We start from the raw sequence: 21,344 nt of genomic DNA, 5'->3' as shown, positions 1-21,344 counted from the left end.
AGTAAGTTAGACTAACCGAGGTCCTTTAGGGAAATAAAGACAATATCTCTCTCAGCAAAGCCTGACAGCAATACCTGAAATACTCTTTCAAAGTGAGGACAATAGAGTAGAGAAAGAAGAGCCATCATCTGAGCTAAAGGACCAGTTTAAATAGAGGTACAAAGTAAATTTTAAAATTACACAAAATAACATAGAATTCCACAGACATAACAAATACAAAAAAAATGTTTCAGCTCTTTATTTTTACTGACCTCGGTGTTGTTGTCTTTTGCCCTCTGGAGGACATAGCGACAGAGCGCGCATTTTGGGAACCAGAACCGAATGATGCTTGAGATGCTGCTAAAGTGAATGAAGAGACAAGGTGATTTTCAATGAAGCCACAGCCGGTATTCCACATACCAGTCAAATTCTGCATTTTTGTGAATTTTATTGTTATTCTACAAAGACAGAAGTGTGCGACACCTCAGTAAGCTGCTTCAAAAGCTTAATTTAGGGTACTGTTCGTGAACGATGATGTAGGGTGAGCCTTATAAATCAAAACTTCAATTTCCAATTAAGTTAATTGATCCTAATGTGATGACGACAATAATGTTATAATTAGTCTCACTGCCCCAGAGAGAAATTACGCAGAGTTTCCCATTCTTAATTAAGATTCAGAGCCTTCTGTTGCACTGTGCCTGGGTAAGGTTACAATATCTTTGAAGCTGTGATGCAGATCTTTGCATTAGGTGTATATATTAAAGTTGGGGAATAAAGAAAGAAAACTGATTTTTTTTTTAAAAAAGGCATAGTTTGATAACTTCCAGACAATCGCTCTGTAAATGTTGAGATTGTGTTGCTAGAAAAGCACAGCAGGTGCAGGAAAATCGATGTTTCGGGCTGGAGTTCTTCTTCAGGAATGAAGCTGGGAGCTTCGTGGGTGGAGAGATAAATTGGAGGGGGGTGGGGCTGGGGGGAAGGTAGCTGAGAGTGCAGTAGGTCCTACTGTCTCCGCTCTGTAAATGTGTCATTTTTCATTGATTCCCTCAGATGCCACTTGTTTCAGGGGATTCCATAACAAAAACAAAAAGCAGTTATAAAGCAAACCTGTTACAGAGGTCAAATTTATTTCCAACTTTAGCTCATTTAATGATAGAGTTTCTTTTGGAGAGTTGGTGACTCGCCAGTAATATTCCCATTTCTTGTGTATTGTTTGCAACAATGTCAGAGCATATTCAAAAATTGATTGTACCAACCGAGTTTCAATCTGATATCTACACATACATGCTCTACAGATACAATCACCGTGCAGTTAATTTTTGTTCGCCCCCCCACTCAATCCCAAGTCAAATATGAAAGTGTGTTATCACCAATTCCACAATTTATAGGCAATCCTTGTTCTGTGTTTTTCAGTGAGTATACTAATCAAAGGGGAGATTGGGATACATTCACCTTGTTGCCCAGATATTACTCTTCTGTTCATTTGGTGAGGAGTGCTGGAAACAGAAGGGATTCTGTTCTATATTACCTTTAACTGTAGAACCTTCATCAGCTGTATCAGCGTCTGTATCAGGTAACACTTCTGATTTATGGGCACTGCAAGTTACAATTTTTCGAACAGTACAAAATTACTACATAGTCAATACAGAATTGTAGCATTGCATTATGGAAGTTCAATGGTTGACGGAGTGGGCAGATGTCAACGACTTGAAAGGGCCATCCACTTCATTCAATTCCATTGCCACTCCCCACTCCCTTTCACAATTTTCATTTTCAAATATATATGCATTTCCCTTCTAAATTGATTCTGCTCCAACTACTGTTTCTGACAGGTTACCTCATTAAACTCTTTGCATGAGGGAGCAATTTATTAATGTAGCATTGCTTCAGGCAGTACTAGACACTGCAATGAGGTCACACGAGTTTCCTCATTGATAGCGATGAAGAATACTGAGCAGCCCATTGATATAGCCGGTGCACGGATGCTCAACATAACACTAACGGAATGAGTTTTCCCCTCCAACCCTCCAAATTCTCTAAACCACATCTTCTATTCTTTTGGTAATTATCTTAACTTTATGTCCTCTAGTTACCAATTCACTATATTCCAATCCCTCAATTTTGAGCATCTCAATCAGAATTCCTCTTAATCATTTCTATTCTGCTGAGAAAAGTCTTGGGCCAGAGTTTGCTGATGGAAGCAGGTTAAGATGTAAGTGGGTGAGGATAGATAATGGCATACACAGTCACAAACAAAAACAGAAATTGCTGGAAAAGCTCAGCATGTCTGACAGCATCAGTAAAGGGAAATCAAAGTTAGTGTTTCAGGTCCAGCAACTCTTCCTCAGAATGGATAATGATATGCAGTGTACTGCTGTCTCACCTCTGTTCCTTACCCAGGCCATTTTCGGGACAGAAAACCATAGGGACAGTGGGCAAGTGAACCCGTTCACAGAAATGGTATATTAATTAATGCATTTAACAAGTTCATTGGAAGATCATAGCTGAAGCTTCTCATCTGTGGTATTATTTCAGTCCTTTTCCTTGTGGTTGTGCAATCCTTCCAAAGACAACATAAATTGGGCTCAATCATATAAACCCAGCCTAATCTTTGATTTCAAGCAGTCTAGTATTGCTGCATTGCTTTTTAAATAAAAATTAGGATCCCACACATTCAATTTACAGATTTATGAACTTAGCCTTCTGCTTGTGTATGTCAATCCTACTGTCTGTGCTGCTTCAAACATTTTAAAGTTTTACCACTTAGAATATATATTCTTTTCAATCCCCGAGAGCTCTCATTTTCCTGCTGTAAACTTCACATCAGTCAATTTCCAATCCAGCTCTGTCCACCTAAATCATCTAAAGTTCACTTCACTTAACTTTATTGTCTGCGTATTGCCTTTAAAGGGTTGATTTTATGCTTCCTCTATCCAAACCTGTGATGTAGGGGGATTATATACAGATACATATATATAGGGATGGCCCAAACCTAACCCATAAAGGAGTTTACATGTTTATGTATCACCAATTCACAATGCAGCCATGCCCAATACCTGCTGCTTTCTGTCAATCTCTTTTTACCATATTGTCACAAGCCTCTTAATACCACATGCCTTAATTTTATCTAATATTCTACAAATATATTATTTCTTTAAAAACTTCTTACATGATGCCTTTTTTAAAAATCTACAACTTGTCCATTATCAATACCCTTCACTATATTCTTATAGATTACAACGGGATCTTGATCAGATGGGCCAATGGGCCGAAGAGTGGCAGATGCAGATTAATTTAGATAAATATGGGTGCTGCATTTTGGAAAGGCAAATCAGGGCAGGATTTATACACTTAATGGTAAGATCCTGTGGAGTGTTGCTGAACAAAGAGACCTTGGAGTGCAGGTTCATTATTCCTTGAAAGTGGAGTCGTAGGTAGATAAGATAGTGAAGAAAGCGTTTAGTATGTTTGCCTTTATTAGTCAGTGCATTGAATATCGGAGTTGGAAGGTCATATTGCAGCTGTACAGGACATTGGTTCAACCACCTTTGGAGTATTGCTTGCAATTCTGGTCTCCCTGCCATGTTGTGAAACTTGAAAGGGTTCAGAAAAGATGTTCGAGGATGTTGCCAGGGTTGGAGGGTTTGAGCTATAGGGAAAGGCTGAATAGACTGGGGCTGTTTTCCTGGAGTGTGGAGGCTAAGGGCTGACCTTACAGAGGTTTATAAAATCATGAGGGGCATGGATAGGGTTAACAGGCAAGGCCTTTTCTCTAAGGTGGCGAAGTCCAAAACTAGAGGGCATAGGTCTAAGGTGAGAGGGGAAAGATATAAAAGGGACCTAAGGAGCAACTTATTCATGAAGAGGATGGTGCGCGTCTGGAATCAGGTGTCAGAGTAAGTGGTGGAGACTGGTACAATTACAACATTTAAAAGGCATCTGGATGAGTATATGAATAGGAAGATTTAGAGGGACATGAGCCAAATGCTGGCAAATGGGACTAGACCTATATAGGACACCTGGTTGGCATGGATGAGTTGGACTGAAGGGTCTGTTTCTGTGCTGTATATTGCTACGACTTTTTGACTCTATCAGACACACTTTGTCACCTACAAATCTACATCAGCTGTCCTTAATCAACCTATCTTTCCAAACATCCATGACTTGGTTTCGTGTGATAATGTGTAGAATGTTACCAATGTTGGTCTGACTGATCTATTGCTTTTTCCTTTCTTTTTTATTGAGCCAAGACGTTACATTGGCAATCACCCTCTCTTCTTGTACAATTTCCAAAGTCAAAGACATTCAAAAGATTCCGGTCCAGTGTCCCTGGGATAGGGAAGGGGAAATATCCAAAGCTCCCTTTTTGATTATTATCCAGTTGCCCGTGATAAATGTATGGATGGTGTCAAAGATTGAATGACTTTGGTAGGCACCTCAAAACATACTGAATACAATATTTAATAACTGTATTCATGTTACATAACAGATAGAAAAATATTCAAGATAGATAAAAGGCAGATTATCTCATTTGTGCATCAGTAGAGTGACCTGTGTATGCCATTCTCCCTTTTACACTTGGCATTGCCTACAGTCCCCTTTTCACTGCTGGGTTGTGGAATGTAACCTAAACGGTCAGGGAACTTTAACCCAATGGAGAATTGGTAGGGTGCACATTTCTGAAATTCTATGCTGCAATCGGATTCCTGCTTATGCCAGTGAAAGCATTGACCCAATTTCACTTACTGTAATAATTCTTTGACAACAGCAACAGCCATATCTTCAGTGGAGACTTTTCCCTTTCTGGTGGGCAGCAGCAGATTCTCATTTATTTTAGTCTCCTGAGTCTGAAACTCAACATGAGCGGCTGTGGCAACTGGCCCTTGAAGGGGATCTTCTGTCACAACTGGATCCTAGGATGAAGACAAACATAAGAAACCTAGTTGTTCAAATAGTTAATGATTGACAATTATTTTTTATTCAAGTGTTTTGATTGATTAATATTGATGAAGGCTATGCTCACTGCATTAAAGTCATTTTTCTATCCCACACAAAAAACTACATAGCATTGGTTCTGAACTTGCCCTATTAATATTGCAGGGCGAGGATCAAAGTGAAAAAGATGGCACGAAGTGATGCCACCAGTTGCTGTTTACCTTTGATGAGCTTGATTAGATTAGAATCCCTACAATGCGGAAACAGGCCCTTCGGCCCAACAAGTCCACGCCGACCCTCCGAGGAGTAACCCACCCAGACCCATTCCCCTCTAACTAATGCACCTAACACCATGGGCAATTTAGCATGGCCAATTCACCTGACCTGCACATCTTTGGACTGTGGGAGGAAACCGGAGCACCCAGAGGAAACCTGCACAGACACGGGGAGAATGTGCAAACTCCACACAGACAGTTGCCCGAGGCTGGAATCGAACCTGGGACTCTGGTGCTGTGAGGCAACATTGCTAACCACTGAGTCACCGTGCCACCCCGTGACAGGAGATACCACTCCTGAAGAGGATCTTGGCTTTGGGGGGGTTGGTAGAAATGGTGTATTAAAGGTGCTCGGTACTGAAATTACAATGAGTTACTACACCCTTGCTTGAATGCTATTACTAAGTGTCAATACAAGGGTAAAGACTTGGACCTGGCACAATGGTTGAGTTACATGGACTGTGTATCTGTTCAATAGTAGACTGACTTCACAGGAAATCCCATGGCAAGTGCATTTTAATAAATTCTTCATGTTCTCTGTACACATGGGAGCATGTCAAGAGATGATGCTGATGTTGAAGGTGAAGTGGTATTTCCTACAAGGTAGTTCTCGATGGACCGTTGATTAAATTGACTGGGGATCTACAAGTAGGCAAAAGTGAGGACTGCAGATGCTGGAGATCAGAGGCAAGATGAGAGTGGTGCTGGAAAAGCACAGCAGGTCAGGCAGCATCCGAGAAGCAGGAAAATCGACGCTTCGGGCAAAAGCCCTTCGTCAGGAATGAGGCAGGGAGTCTCTGGGGTGGAGAGATAAATGGGAGGGGGGTGGGGTTAGGGAGAAGGTAGCTAAGAGTACAATAGATGGATGGAGGTGGAGATGAAGGTGATAGGTCAGAGAGGAGGACGGAGCCCATAGGTGGGAAGGAAGATTGGCAGGTTGGACCGGTCATGAGGATGGTGCTGAGCTGGCAGGTTGGAACTGGGGTAACGTGGGGGAATGGAAAATGAGGAAACTGGTGATGTCCACATTGATGCCCTGGGGTTGAAGTGTTCCAAGGCGGAAGATCTACAAGTGTCAATTCAGCAGGCAGCAATGTTCTGGTGAGAAGGTTAGAAAACAAATAATTAGAAGAGGTTCATGAAAGGAAATATAGAATGCAGCAATCAGGATGCATGAAAACTATTCCAAACATTAAGAACAAAATAACTTGTAATTCAGTAACAAAATAAATATTTTTACAGATGCTACTTGCAAAAGCTAAGTCATGTCTTTACTTCAGTCTCATTTCATAAGTTTAAAAATGGCACATGCTGAAGATTAAACCCAGGGCTTTTCTGTTCTCAGTTTCGTTATCATTCAAGCCTTAAGATTTACCAAATGTGTTTATCAGGCAATGTTTCCTGCAAAAACAGACACACCAATACGGTTCATGCTTACCACCAAACAGTTGAGATAAAGAGCCCTCTTTTCCACAAGGTCCTGGATAATCTTGGAGAAGTGATACAGTTCCTTAGGCAACACAACCTGGAGAGGGGGTATCACAACCAAATTACCAACAGTAACTGAAATCTCTCCAAATGAGGTCTATTTTTGCTGTCTCTGCTTTAGAATGCTAATAAAAATGATCAGGTGAAGCCTTGTTGTGGAGGCAGGGGTCTCATCAGCCATTTACAGAGCCAGCAAGAGACCTCCCATTGCCTCTACCAGGCAAGGATTGCCATATCCAAGGATATCCAACCATTAGTGAGACCACCGACAGCTCAATGCCTGGAATTAAGAACCCAGGCACAGATGTTGCACTTTTGGGTTGTCTCCTGCAATCATGATCAAAATGCACAAAGTGTAAAACTGCAGTGGGAAGTTCAAGTAGGGATTTAAGTCTCAATCAGTAGAGAATAATATATTACTGCAGATGGTCTGGGAGAATGTAGGCATTGATGGTGATAAATAGGGGTTAAAAATAAAAAACAGCAAAGGTAAAATCACAGATTGATTTGTAAATACAGAGTAAAACTTTGCAAAAGAAGAGCTAATTGCAGTAGAAATTCAACTCACTTCTTTATCCAGATTGGGTCGGGCACATGCATCTATTTTTATTTCAAACTGTTGAAGATGGGAAGCTATATTCTGCATATGGCTGTTGCTGAGGGCCACCTGCAACATGGTCATGTCATATTAGAATTAAGATTATTCTCATAAATTGCATAAAGGTCTGCAGGATAAACTATATGATTCTATGCACCTGACACATTTTCTTTTATTGCTGAGAACTGGAAAAATCATGCGAAATGCAGGTTGAGTATTCTAATCTCTGAGCTCAACACATCGCCATTGAACACAATTCTAAAACTAACTCATTACCTTACTGCTATTAATTATAAAAAATACTTATTTTCTCCTATTTTTAATCTCCTATTTTTAACTAAAGAAAAATTTACCTTTCTTGGGGGTCATGGGACTCCATGCTATAAGCAAATTTGTAGTATGTTAACCATATTATATCCACTGTATATGCTATTTGAAATCACTCACTCTCCAACTCATTGTCACAATGTTTGGTTATGTGTTTATCTCAACATTTAATGTTTGAAACTATCGATATAAACATTTAGTGTGCATATCCTGTACGTAAACTGTTGCCAATGACTCTAATCCCGAAACCTACAGTTAGTAGATCTCTGTGGACTGAGTTTCTGAAATCTATGTAACGACAGGCAGTCCCTAGGTTGTGAACAGGTTCTGTCCCTGAGTCTGTCATAAACTGATTTGTACTCAATTCAGAACATAATGCAGGACAATGAAAAACAGCTGCTTGTAAGAAAATGCAGGAAATGTTTGTAGGTTGGATATTTAAAATTACATCACTGTATGGTATTGCATTCGTAAACATGAATGTTTGTAAACTGTGGACCCCTTACCATGGATCCAATATACTTATGTTGATTAACACAGAATGGGCAGACAAGTGACTCACATCATCATTTCAAAGAATAAACTGAAAGCAGTCCCAAGTTGCCTTTTCAATGCTATATATCATTGTTAAATCAAAAAGTATTGGATAGCATTTTTCAGTCTTCAGAAGAAAACTTATTTTGGTCATTATGGGCACACTTTTAACCAGAGCACCTATTGGGATGGACAGAGAAAGATGACTGTGAAGTGTAACTCCTGAGCAAACCAAAGCTTCAGGCCAGGGATATTTTAACTCCCAAGCTTCATGCAAGTGCTCTTACCAAATCATGCATTTGATTGGGGCAAAAGAGGTGAGAAAGAAGAATGGCTGCTCCAGTTAAAGATCCATCCTTGACAGACCAGTGGCTTCTGAATGAGCGGTGGGGAAGTTGGCTTTGGGAAGGTGCCCTGCTATGAGTGGCAGGGTGAAGAATTCTCAGACAGGGGTGTTTGTAAATCTCCCTCTGGGACCCAGACTGACCTCTGGATCCCAAAATGCCAACCTTCTTCTTATGTGGATGGCTTCTTTGACTCTCTCACCAGCTTTTCCAAGCCGAGCAGAAACACCGTGGTGCCTTTTCATTTCAGGTGCCGGTCTTAATGCTTCCTGGGTCCTTTAATCCTTGTAGGGATCCCAATCAGTATTTACACAAGACTGCGGCCTCCTCCATTTGGGGGAAAGAAAATACAGTGCTCCTCAAATGGGAGATCACTGAGGACAAAGAGAGGAATGCAGCAGTGGGAAGAGTGAAATTTCCCCTTTTGTATTAATGGCATGCAAATTTAGCAAGAGGGCTTCCTTGTGTTAATGATTTCCTAGCAAATTTGTGAAAGCAATCTAAAATACAAGGTTTATGATTTCATCAAACTCACTGGTCCTTACCAGATATCCAAAAGTGGACCAACTAGTGGGAGACCTGTTAGGAACAGGAAATGTTACAGTTTTCTCTTTCTCACCCCAGGAGAATTTTAGCATCTCCAAAGTGACCGTAAGCTGAGATTCATTAACTCAGCACAAACCAAAGATTACACCAGGGCTGCTCTAGGCTGTATTGCTCATTCAACAAGCAGAGAAGCTATTGATAGATTCCTTTCCTACTTTGTTGGTGCAGAAAGACTATTTAAACTTTCACAACATTCCCTCTTAAATTGGAATGACTCAGAAAAACTCCCCTTACCTCAGTTTTAATTTTTGTCTGAGTGTTAGTCAGAAATCGTTTAATTTTCTCAATGAAGATCAAATCCAATGTGTAACGTGTATATTTGTCTTCTACCTCTTTGATCACAGCAGTAGACTTTTTGAAAGAATGAGCAGAAGTTACATATTCAATATCACACTGTGACTCATGATTTCTAAGACTCTTTACAAGAATAATTATAATCTGCAGGGTGCATAAGGATAAAATAGAACTGTCTGCAGCTATAAGTTTAAAAGGCCACATGCAGACACACTGGTTGAAGGCTCCACCTTTCGGTCGAATCTCAGATGGTGACAAAACAGACTACAGACGGGAGGTGGAAGACCTGGAAAAATGATGCACTGAGAACAATCTTGCTCTCAATGCTGGCAAAACCAAGGAACTCATTACTGACTTTCAGTGGGATGTTACTCATACCCCCCTCTACATTAACAGCACAGAAGTGGGATGAGTGGAGAGTGTCAAGTTCCTGGGAGTGGTCATCCACAACAAGCTTTCTTGGACTCTTGATGTGGATGCACTGGTTACAAAGGCCCAACAATGTCTCTTCTTCCTCAGGCAGCTGAGGAAATTTGCCATGACGGAGAATACCTTTGCTAACTTTTATAGGTGCGCCATTGAGAGCATTCTGTCTGGATATATCACTACCTGGTATGGCAACTGTACCATTCAAGATCGGAGACGGTTACAGAGAGTGGTGAACTCAGCCCGGACAATCACAAAGGCCAACTTCCCATCTATAGAATCCATCTACCAGGCCCGCTGTCAAGGAAAGGCCACCAGCATTCTCAAAGATCCATCCCACCCAGGCAATGCTTTTCTACAACCTCTACCATCGGGGAGAAGGTACAGAAGCCTGAACACATGCACCGGCTGGTTTCAAAACAGTTTCTACCCTACTGTTGTTGGAATACTGAATGAACTCACAAATTCTTCACATTTGCCTGTACCTGTGTTTTTGTTTTTGCTGCTGTTTACCTGTTATTTACTTATCTATGCTACTTAACTCTGTCATCTGCCTGCATTGCTCGCAAGACGGAGCTTTTCACTGTGCCTCGGTACACAGAGTCACAGAGATGTACAGCATGGAAACAGACCCTTCGGTCCAACCCATCCATGCCAACCAGATATCCCAACCCAATCTAGTCCCACCTGCCAGCACATGGCCCATATCCCTCCAAACCCTTCCTATTCATATACTCATCCAAATGCCTCTTAAATGTTGCAATTGTACCAGCCTCTACCACATCCTCTGGCAGCTCTTTCCATACACGTACCACCCTCTGTGTGAAAAAGTTGCCCCTTAGGTCTCTTTTATATCTTTCCCCTCTCACTCTAAACCTATGCCCTTTAGTTCTGGACTCCCTGACCACGTGACAATAAATTCAATTCAATTCAATTCAGATGCTAACAGGTCTGCTGTGCATTTCTGGTATTTGCACTTTTTCTTTTTATTTACAATGCTTGATTAGCATTTGACAGGCATGTGCCAAATGCCACATTGTGGAGGGATAAAGCCCAGGCACTTCCAGTGTACACCTAAAGCGTGCAGAATGGACAGATCGTGATGCTAGTCAATATCGATTTGACAAAAAGAACAGCCATTGTGGTCCTTGCTGCTCCAGTTAATGCCCTCTCAAACTAGCATAGCTGACCATATATTCAGCTACGTGAGGGGGATTCTCAATTAGAGCTGTTAAACGCACCAGTATCCAACCTGCACGGGGATTATTTTTGACTATCTACATGTTGTCCCTGGGTTAGTGGAAGCGTTTGGGTGTTGAATAAACTGTGAGAAGTTGCTTACACCTTCAGGGACTGCTGGCAGACATTTGAAAGTATTTTGTACTTTTGAATGGTTTCTGAACACATAATGTGCTTCCAGTCATGGGGATTATAGTTATAGTTCCTCTTACATTACAGCATTAAAAAAAGAAGCAAAGGCAACAGAGATGACAAAGTTGATAATGGACTTAGTGACTGAAGAAGGCAGCTCACCATTACCTCCTTGAAGGCAATTAGGGCTGGGCAATAAATGCTGATCCAGGCAATGATGCCTGTATCCTGTGAATGAATTGAAAAAAAAGGTGCTTTCAAGGACATGAAGATAGATCTCAGCAGAAGGAGACCACTCAATCTTCAAGCCATTTTCACAATAAACATTGCCGGAGAAGTATATGAGGCATGTGGTAGCATTGCTGGGACTTTCCTATATTGCTAGCAATGTAACAGAGGGGCCATAGCTTGGATATTTTGTGAGTGTACCAGGAAGATTGCAGAGCAGGGGGCTCATGATGTTAGTCAGCACTAAATGCTGATTTAGCATTCACTGGGTCATCTTGATCTTCACTGTTTCACTTAATGCCTGTCGAAGTATTATGGCTGACAATGCATGCAGCTGCAAGAGGGGTCTGTCCTGCCAACATTTTACAGGCATTCACTCACTGACAACAAACGGGAGGTCATCAAACATCTTGCAGCACTCCATTCATGTCCTCAATGCCAAACCATTGGCAACTATCAGAGCCACCTGCTCCCACTGATCTTCCCTGTTGTATTTTCCCCCTCATATATGTCCCTGCCTCTGTTAAGTGCTTAAACATATGACATCACTGTGATTCTTACACACATGTAGACAGACACAAACAATGCTGAGGAGTGTACCCTCTATAGACTACATAGTGTACTAGTCACCTTAAATGCAGCAGATGAGGAGACCGTTACTTGACTCTGGGGATTTGCATGCACTAAATAAAAGTAATGGTTAAAAGCACAATGTTGGAGATGCTGGAAATCTGAAGCAAACGCAGAGAGACTCAGCACGGCTAGCAGCCTTGATGGAGATAGAAACAGAGTTAACATTTTGAGTCTGGTATGGCTGGAAACCTATTCACTGGGAATTTTTGAACAGAAATCAGGCCTCAATGATAGCCCATGCCCACCTTAAGAAAATGCCAGGGTTTAAAGTAGTCTTAAAGATGTTGACACTTGGTTAACATTGCTGCCTCAGAACTCACAGCCCCAACATTTCAGTTTGCAATCCCACTAGGACCTAAATTTTGGTAAGCTCTGGACAAAAACCTCAGAAACTAATGAGTGAGTTTACTGTAATCCATATTTGCCGGCAGCTTTCATTTTAAATACATAAAAACAAACATTTTATGTACCTGCTCTAAGGACATGGCCTCCATTATTTCTAAATCAACCATAATTATCCCTTCTGTATTGGCAATGCCACTGGCTATCACCTCGATTCTCTCATTGTACTCCTCAATTTCTTTCGGTGTATAGTTACCACCATTTGCAAATAACCTAGAAGACAAAGCATCACACAACAAAACAGATTTTTTTTACAATCAGGAAAACAACTTAACAGCTCAGTTTCTATTTTTTTAGATTACTTACAGTATGGAAACAGGCCCTTCGGCCCATCAAGTTCTCACCGACCTGCCAAAGTGCAACCCACCCATACATTTACCCCTTACCTAACACTACGGCAATTTAGCATGGCCAATTCACCTGACCCGCACATCTTTGGATTGTGGGAGGAAACCGGAGCACCCGGAGGAAACCCACGCAGACACGGGGAGAACGTGCAAACTCCACACAGTCAGTCACCTGAGGCGGGAAGATTTATCCACCTGCCCACTTCTAATAGCATCACTTAATAGGTTTCTAATTGCCCATTTACCCCTTAATATTGGATATTTCAAAGACTCTCCTGAGAAGCTTTGTTCTGCAACTTGGTCACCCTTGGAGCCCTACATTTAAACTTATGCACTCTAGTATTCAGCTTTCAACCTCTTTCCTGATTAAAAATATTAAATGGTCACTTCTGCAGTTTGGAGTCCTTAATAAGGCACAAGTTCAAACATTTTACAGTACCTGAATGATGCGATAAACTGCGCATTGTCATTCTGCAATTTTCCTAGAGTTTTGTCTAGCATATTCTGAAATTCGCGAAGTAATTTATTGACAGAATCCATGTATTTTTCCTGCCTGTTGTGAAGGGACTTTAGTAAATTTATTAGCCTAGGATAAAGCAAAACAGAGGAATACTTTTAAAATTTTTCATGGGATGTGGACGTCACTGACAAGACAGCATTTGTTGTTCATTCCTAACTGCCCTTGAACTGAGTGACTTGCTAGACAATCTCTGAAGTTCATAAGCTTGTTACGATCTGGAGTCACATGGAAGTCAGATCAAAAAAAGGATGACTGATTTTCTTTCAAAAAGGACATTAGTGAGCCATAAAGGGATTTCCTACTAATTCTTGACAGGCTCATGATCACTATTACTGACACTAGATTCTAATTCCAGGTTTTCTTAATTTATTGAATTAAAATTCCAGAAGCTGCCACGATGAGATTTGAACCTTTGTCACCAGAACATTACCTTGGTACCTCTGGATTAGTCACATTATCACTACACCAGTGACTCATCTTAATTTATAAAGTAATAAACTCAGCAGAAGAACATTTCTGTGATCCTTGTGTCTGCCCTGGGAACATCATCATCCTACAAGTCTCACAACATCCTGATTTGAACAAGTATTGCTGTTCCTAAATTATGGCTCAGTTATGATTCTAGAATTTCCTATCTAAGACCATCACAGGAACTTCATTGACAGATGTACTTGAAGGTAAATTGGAAACAAATGCAGTTTGGTGCTTTGAAACAAGCTCAGAAAAAAAATTAAAATGTCAATCTTTACTCAACAGAGTCCAAGTGCTTAGATTAGAGTGGTGCTGGAAAAGCACAGCAGGTCAGACAGCATCCGAGGAGCAGGAGAGTTGACGTTTCAGGCAAAAGCCCTTCATCAGGAATGAATGAATTCCTGCTGAAGGGCTTTTGCCCGAAATGTCGATTTTCCTGCTCCTCGGATGCTGTCTGACCTGCTGTGCTTTTCCAGCACCACTCTAGTCTAGACTCTGATCTCTAGCATCTGCAGTCCTCACTTTGGCCTAAATTCCAACAGCTTTCCCATTTTTCTAAATTGGTCAGCAAATAAAATGTCTAGTTAATAATTGACTAATTTGGGGGAAATTACTCCCATGAGACTGTTGCCCTCCAGTGTTGCCCAAATAACTCCAGTATTGTTTAGGGACCCCCAAGCCATGGGGAAAATCCTGACTCAGGTCGGTGCAAGTTCGCATAACAGAGAGGAGCTCTTTACATGTACCTTTGAAAGATGATTTACCTTTCAGATTTATTTGCAGTTTTAAAGATTTCCACCAAGTTGTGAATGTTGTTACGGAACTCCACAATTAAGTTGCAGTGCTCTGATTGAACTGCTTTGAAATCCTTCTTCAGTTTTGTCAAAACTTCATCCACTCCTTTACAGTGACGCTCGACTTTCTCTCTGTGCAGGCGCAGTTCCACTGTAAGACAAGGTCAATGGTAAGAAGGATAAAGTGGAAGAAATTCCACATAACAGGGGTTCCCTCATTCACCTGCTGTAACAATGGCAGAAGAGTCTGGCCACCCAGAAAATGGCACATATTGGCTACCTGGAAAGGCTCAAGCAATTAGGAACCTATCCCACTTCACCACACACACACACACACACACACACACACACACACACCTCCTGATGATGGCTGGCTTGCTGTGTTCTTTCAGCCTCCTGCCCATCTATTTGGATTACAGCATCTGCAGTTTTTTTTGTCTCTTCACAAATACTGGCTGCTTTCCTTGACATGTTATCGACAGTGGATGGGATCTTAGGTCAACCCAGATCTCACCACATATCGACAATGATGTTCTAGTATTAGTGACCATACATTGCAAACAAATCCTTTGCTTTTTATTTTTTCCTCCAACTTCAGCCACTTTGCTACTTATTATAACATTCTCACTGTAACTCTGATTGTAATCAAATTTAGGATCTTGCAGGTATATATGCACAACAAAATATAGTGGCACATTCACCAACTGAGACATAGGGACGGCAATGGTTAACTGGACCCTTTCAGTTTGTATGTACAGGTACTTCAGACACAACACTGGTACTTTACCAGCTCTGACATTGTATACATCCATCTTAATGCGTTTTCCTCTGGGCTCATGCAGGTGCATTCGCAACTCCAACTCCGCTTTGAGCTCTTTCTTCTTGATCACAGTAATATCCTTGGCCTTATTTATGGCTTTGTCAAACCAACCCTCTAAGAGTTCAAAGAAATTCAAGCGCACCCTGAATAGATGAAGAGACAATTGATTTAGCAAACAAAAAAGCACAACACAAGTCTGGGGGTAATAAGGAGAAAGAAGAAATACAATCACAAGTTGTGATTGTAGTTACAGGTTACAGTGCATGAATACTGAAAATGAATTACCAGTTAGTAATCCACTCAACAGATGTGATGAGTCAAATAAATTTCAAGTAGCTTAGAGCCATATATCAAATCTTCATCATCTTTGCTGATGCCCTTCCTGTATCTATCTATAAGCATTAGGATAATTGCATTTTGGTACAATAAGGGTAGGACTTAGACAATTAATGTTAGAAGCTTGGGTAGTGCTATATAACAGAGCGACCTAAGGGTTCAGGTACATAATTCTTTGATGTTTGTGTCACATATAGACAGGGTGGTTAAAAAGCTGTTTAGCACAATTGCCTTCATTGCTCAGTCCTTTGAGTATCAGAGTTGGGACATTATGTTGAGGTTGTATGGGACATTGGTGAGGCCTCTTCTGGAGTACTATGTCCAGTACTGATCACCCAGTTAGAGGAATGATGTGGTTAAGCTTGAGAGGGTTCAGAAGAGATTTACTAGGATGTTGCTGTTATGGAAAGTATGATTTATAAAGAAAGCTTGATAGGCTGGGACTTTTTTCACTGGAGAGTAGGATGTTGAGAGGTGATCTGATAGAAGTTTATAAAATAATGAAGGGTATAGATAGAGTTAATGGTAAGTGTCTTTTCCCTAGGATGGGGGATTTCATGACCAGGGTCACATTTTTAAGGTGAGAGGAGAGAGATTTAAAGAAGACATGAGGGGCAATGTTTTTACACAGAGGGAGGACTGAACTTCCTGAGGAAGTGGTGGATACGGGGTACAATTAAAAGACATTTTGGACATAATGGAGTGCTGTGGTAGGTGCAATGGAAGGGATTTTGGGTGTAAGGGTGGAGAATGACCTGATCTGTCTTCTTCTTGGCCTGCCCAGTGTGTTCCCTGCAGATGCGCTTAACAAAAAACTTTTCAACATCCTCACTTTCTGGGCAAGAAAGAATATTTTGCTAGGTTGGATATCTGAAAACCCCTGGACCTGTCGGGTTGGGGCGGAAGATTGTTATGGAGCATGTCCCCTTGGATTTTCTCACAAGTACGGTACACCACGAAACTGAGAATTTCTATAAGACATGGCAGCCATTTTTGGAATACCTGGACACAGATTTATCTGCCACACTAACAAGGGTTTTTAAATAATTGTAACAAATGTGTTTCATGAGTCCAATATCCAGAGAGGAGGAACTGTGAATGTATGAGTGTCATGTTTGGCTAAGTTATTACTATCTATTAGTTTATTGTTGGTTATTATTTATTTAGTTAAGTAGTTAGTTGCGTTTTTTTATTATATACTTTTCTATATATATATTTATACATTTGTATATGGGGGCAGGTTGGATTTTTTGTGTTCTTTCTTTGCATTGTTTGTATTTGTTGTAATATTTAAAAAATCTATTTTTTCAATAAAATTACGTTAAAAAACAAGACATTTTGGACAGGTACATGAATAGGGATAGTTTGGAGGGATATGGGCCAGGAGCAGGCAGGTGGGACTAGTTTAGTTTGGGATTATGTTCGGCATGGACTGGTTGGGCCAAATGGTCTGGTTCCGTGCTGTATGAACCTATGACCCTATGTGTCCATCAGGCAACACACACTTATGGAAGTTTCAGTGTCACAGAAAAATTTGCATTTGGAATCGTAAAATTTCCAGAATAGCTGATGCCAGAAAATGCATACTTTCTTAATTAGCCTTTACAAAGTCAGGGTGTTTACTGGAAGACTAATCTTAGAGTCAACTAATTTTAGCTTTAATTTACTTTAGTTGCAACTAATTTTATGCTATAATGATCTGTAAAATTAAACAGAAAATCCCCTAGCTTACTGTAACACCACAGAAATCCACTGCTAGAGACAAAAATTTATGATACATTTTATCTGTCAAATTTCAACTGTCATACTTTTCCCATCAATTTCTGTTTTGCAGTTTCTTCCAGTTGCCTCAAGTAACTTGAAAAAAAAATGAAACTATTCACAGATGTATAGAGAAGGAATGTATCCAAATTACCAATCAACATTGACTAAAGATATACAAAAAGTTAATAACAAGGTGTTGGGGCAGAGTCCTTGTGTATATTTAAGGCTGTGATAGATTCTTGATCAGTTGGGGAATCAAGGGTTTTGGGGAAAGGGCAAGAAAGTGAATGTGTGGAATATTTGGATCAACTATGATCATATTGAATGGCTTGAGGGGCCAAATGGCCTACTTTTCCCAGTTTTCTTCTGGCCTTAACCACTCATCCAAATATCAGAGAATTACCACCTGGGTGGCTGGAGGTCTGATTTGTGATGCAGAGTGATGTTTAATTCCTGTACTGACTGAAGCCACCATGAAAGTCTTGCCTTGTCAACCTCACCCTATGTCTGAGGTATGGTGACCCTCAGTTTAAACTTAACATTGTCTCCCTCTAATGAGAGAACAACCCCATTATAGAATCATACAGTGCAGAAAGAGGCCATTTGGCCCAGCGGGTCTGCACTGACCGTCCAAAGAGCATCCCATCCAGATCCACCCTGTAAGCTTGCATTTAGCGTGGTCACTTAATCTAATCTGCACATCTTTGAACTGTGGGAGAAAACCAAAGCACCCAGAGGAAACCCCCCACAAACTAATATCATTTACAAAATACCTTGCAAGAACTGTAACAAACACTACAATGGACAAACAGGCAGAAAACTAGCCAGCGGGATACATGAACATCAACTAGCCACGAAACAACATGACCCTCTCTCACTAGTATCCTCACATACAGATAAGGAAGGATACCACTTCGACTGGGACAACACATCCTTCCTAGGACAAGCCAAACAGAGACATACACGAGAATTCCTAGAAGCATGGCATTCCAACCGGAACTCTATCAACAAACACATTGGCTTGGACCCCATTTACCAACCCCTGAGAAAAAGAAGAGGAAATGAAACGACTATAGGAAATGATGCCATCAAGGGAAATGACATCACCAACCCAAGGAAACCCAAACAAAGGAATAGAAACCAGGAAACACCAGCAGTGCTTCATCCGGAGGCTCACTGAAGATGTTACCTAGTATAGTGACGAAATGTCTGAAAATGAACCTTCCAGTTCAGCGAGCAAACCTACATCCATGCGGAGAAGGTGCAAGCCCCACACAGACAGTCACCCAAGGGGAGAATCAAACCCAGGTACCTGTCATTGTGAGGCAGCAATGCTAATCACTCTGAGCCACCATGCTGCCCTAATAGTCTGGGACTTTGTTGACTTTACTTACAATGGTTCCAGTGCAGAAACCCTTTGAGTCCAGACCAGTCTCTGCAGGAGTAACTTATCCAGTCCTACTCACTCTTTCCTTTCTGGTTGTCTTACAAATGGTTTCCTTTCTGGTGCTATCCAATTCCCGTTTGAAATGAGGAAACTTGCCTCCACCACAGTGTTAGGATTAAATACAATGGAAATAAAATTAAATGCAATAACTGAATGAGCAGTTTTGGGAACCAATAAAATCACCCCAAATATGTTTGGAATTTTGTTTTAAATTAGTAACCTCAGAAAAAAGGTAACAGAATAACTATTTTGGACAAAAAATTTAAATTATCACAATAACAGTATTAGCTTACATACATAAATGATTTAGTTGCTTCAAGTGTCTTCAATAAAATTCGAACAGAAATAGAGAGTGTTGCAGTGGTAGCGCCCCTACTCTGACCCAGGAGGCCTGGGTTCCAACTCCATCTACTGCAGAGATGCACCAGAACTGGTTGAATTACAAAATACTTTGAAGAGAAATAGACCCCGGCAGCCTTTGGACTATGTGACTCACACAGATCAATGCTTCACTAGCAGTCATTATGCAGCCCTCGTTACATCATCTTAAATTAGACTCAAATATTTTTCTCTGCGTTGGAAGCCTGGATCTCACTTTGATTGGTGACATGGGAGAATTAGTGATGGTTTATTAAAAGGAAAAGCCTAGATTTTGAATTTTACTGTCACCAGAGATTTCTAAGCAAAATGATTCACCCGCCCAACTCTGATAGTTTAGCTCCTGTAATTCACCAGCAACATTCTGAAAGCTGAGACAGGATAGTGTGGGCTGACAAACAGGGATAATTCTGTGTTATGAATGGCTATGCATGTCGATTCTCCTGCTCCTCAGATACTGCCTGATCTGATGAACTTTTCAGCACCATGCTCTTGACTCTGATCTCCAGCATCCACACTTCCTCGTAATTCTGTATTTGGCTAGTTCTCTTCTTAATACACTCCCTGTTTAACTAAAGCAAATCCTTACGCTTTTCTGATTGGACAAGCAAAAGTCTTTTGTGTCCTTCTTATGAAAACAGAGAGCGTGGAATGCTCTACCTGCAACAGCAGTGGATCTGCCAATATGAAGACATTTAAATGGTCATTGGATAAATATATGGATGGTAATGGAATAGCGTAAGTTAGATGGGCTTTAGATTGGTTTCACAGGTTGGCGCAGCATCGACGGCCAAAGGGCCTGTACTGCACTGTAATGTTCTATGAACTCGGGGGGAAAACAGTAGTATCAAGTTGTCACATTCCTGGCACTATGAAGCTGCCAAGTCCCTACGCTCTCAATCGATTCAATCGACCACTCTGCTCTACATTCCAGTGCAAGCAATGCCATTCCTGCCCCTCACTACCACACCTCTTTTTCACCCCTCATTACTGCCCCTCACTACCACCCCTCATTACTGCCCCTCACTACCACACCTCTTTTCCACCCCTCATTACTGCTCCTCACTACCACGCCTCATTCTCTCCCCTCATTACTGCCCCTCACTACCACGCCTCATTCTCTCCCCTCATTACTGCCCCTCACTACCACACCTCACTACCACACCTCATTCCCACCCATTATTACTGCCCCTCACTACCACACCTCACTCCCACCCATTATTACTGCCCCTCACTACCACACCTCACTCCTGCCCCACTACCACACCTCATTCCCACCCATTATTACTGCCCCTCACTACCACACCTTATTCCCACCCCTCGTTACTGCCCCTCACTACCACACCTCATTCCCACCCCCCATTACTACCCCTCACTACCACACCTCATTCCTGCCCCTCACTACCACACCTCACTCCCTCCCCTCATTACCACCCTGAGCTATTGAGTTGATATTTTGAATAGTAATGTCCATAATCAAATGACTGACAGTTAAAAAAAATGTACTGTTGGCAAAACTTAACACCAACTAAACTTCAAACACAGGGGTCCTTACAGTATAATTGCTACATCTATTGAGTAATATAGTAGCTGGTGGGCAAGTGGTATTATTACCAGACTATTATTCCAGAGACCCAGGGAACACTCTGAGGACCTGGGCTTGAATCCCATCATGGCAGATGGAGAATTTGAATTCAATAATAATCTGGAAATAAGAGTTTAATGTTAACCATCTCCAATTGTCAGGGAGCACTCATCTGGTTTATTAATGTTCCCTAGGGAAGGAAATCTGCCATCCTTACCTGGTCTGAGCCTATATGTGACTCCAGACCCAAAGCAATGTGGTTGACGCTTAACTGCCTTGTGGGCAATTAGGGATGGGCAATAAATGCCGGTTCAGCCAGTGACACCCATATCCCATGAATGAATAAAAAAACTCTGCTTATATCCCTTTTTGCAATACCAAATTCCAATGTGCAACAAACACCTCACCCCACCAATTTTCTTCTTTCATCTTGACCAGGTAT

General features: G+C 41.2%; 1 protein-coding gene across 1 annotated transcript in view; it reads right to left on the bottom strand.

Annotated features, from left to right (window-relative positions):
* The window catches only part of ccdc180 (coiled-coil domain containing 180), a 33,185-nt gene extending 25,861 nt beyond the window's left edge, over positions 1–7,324 (bottom strand). Inside the window, exons 1-5 of the mRNA XM_060841524.1 lie at positions 7,246–7,324; positions 6,628–6,714; positions 4,726–4,892; positions 1,508–1,575; positions 252–336 (exon numbers count right to left, since the gene is read on the bottom strand). Of these exons, the coding sequence (XP_060697507.1) occupies positions 252–336; positions 1,508–1,575; positions 4,726–4,892; positions 6,628–6,714; positions 7,246–7,323 (485 nt within the window). The 5' untranslated portion in view covers position 7,324. The remainder of the gene's footprint in view (positions 1–251; positions 337–1,507; positions 1,576–4,725; positions 4,893–6,627; positions 6,715–7,245) is intronic.
* Between the last annotated feature and the right edge of the window lie 14,020 nt (positions 7,325–21,344).

The sequence above is a fragment of the Hemiscyllium ocellatum genome, chromosome 21 (assembly GCF_020745735.1).
Source record: "Hemiscyllium ocellatum isolate sHemOce1 chromosome 21, sHemOce1.pat.X.cur, whole genome shotgun sequence".
NCBI classification, from domain to species: domain Eukaryota; kingdom Metazoa; phylum Chordata; class Chondrichthyes; order Orectolobiformes; family Hemiscylliidae; genus Hemiscyllium; species Hemiscyllium ocellatum.
This window is presented reverse-complemented; position numbering and strand designations above follow the sequence as displayed.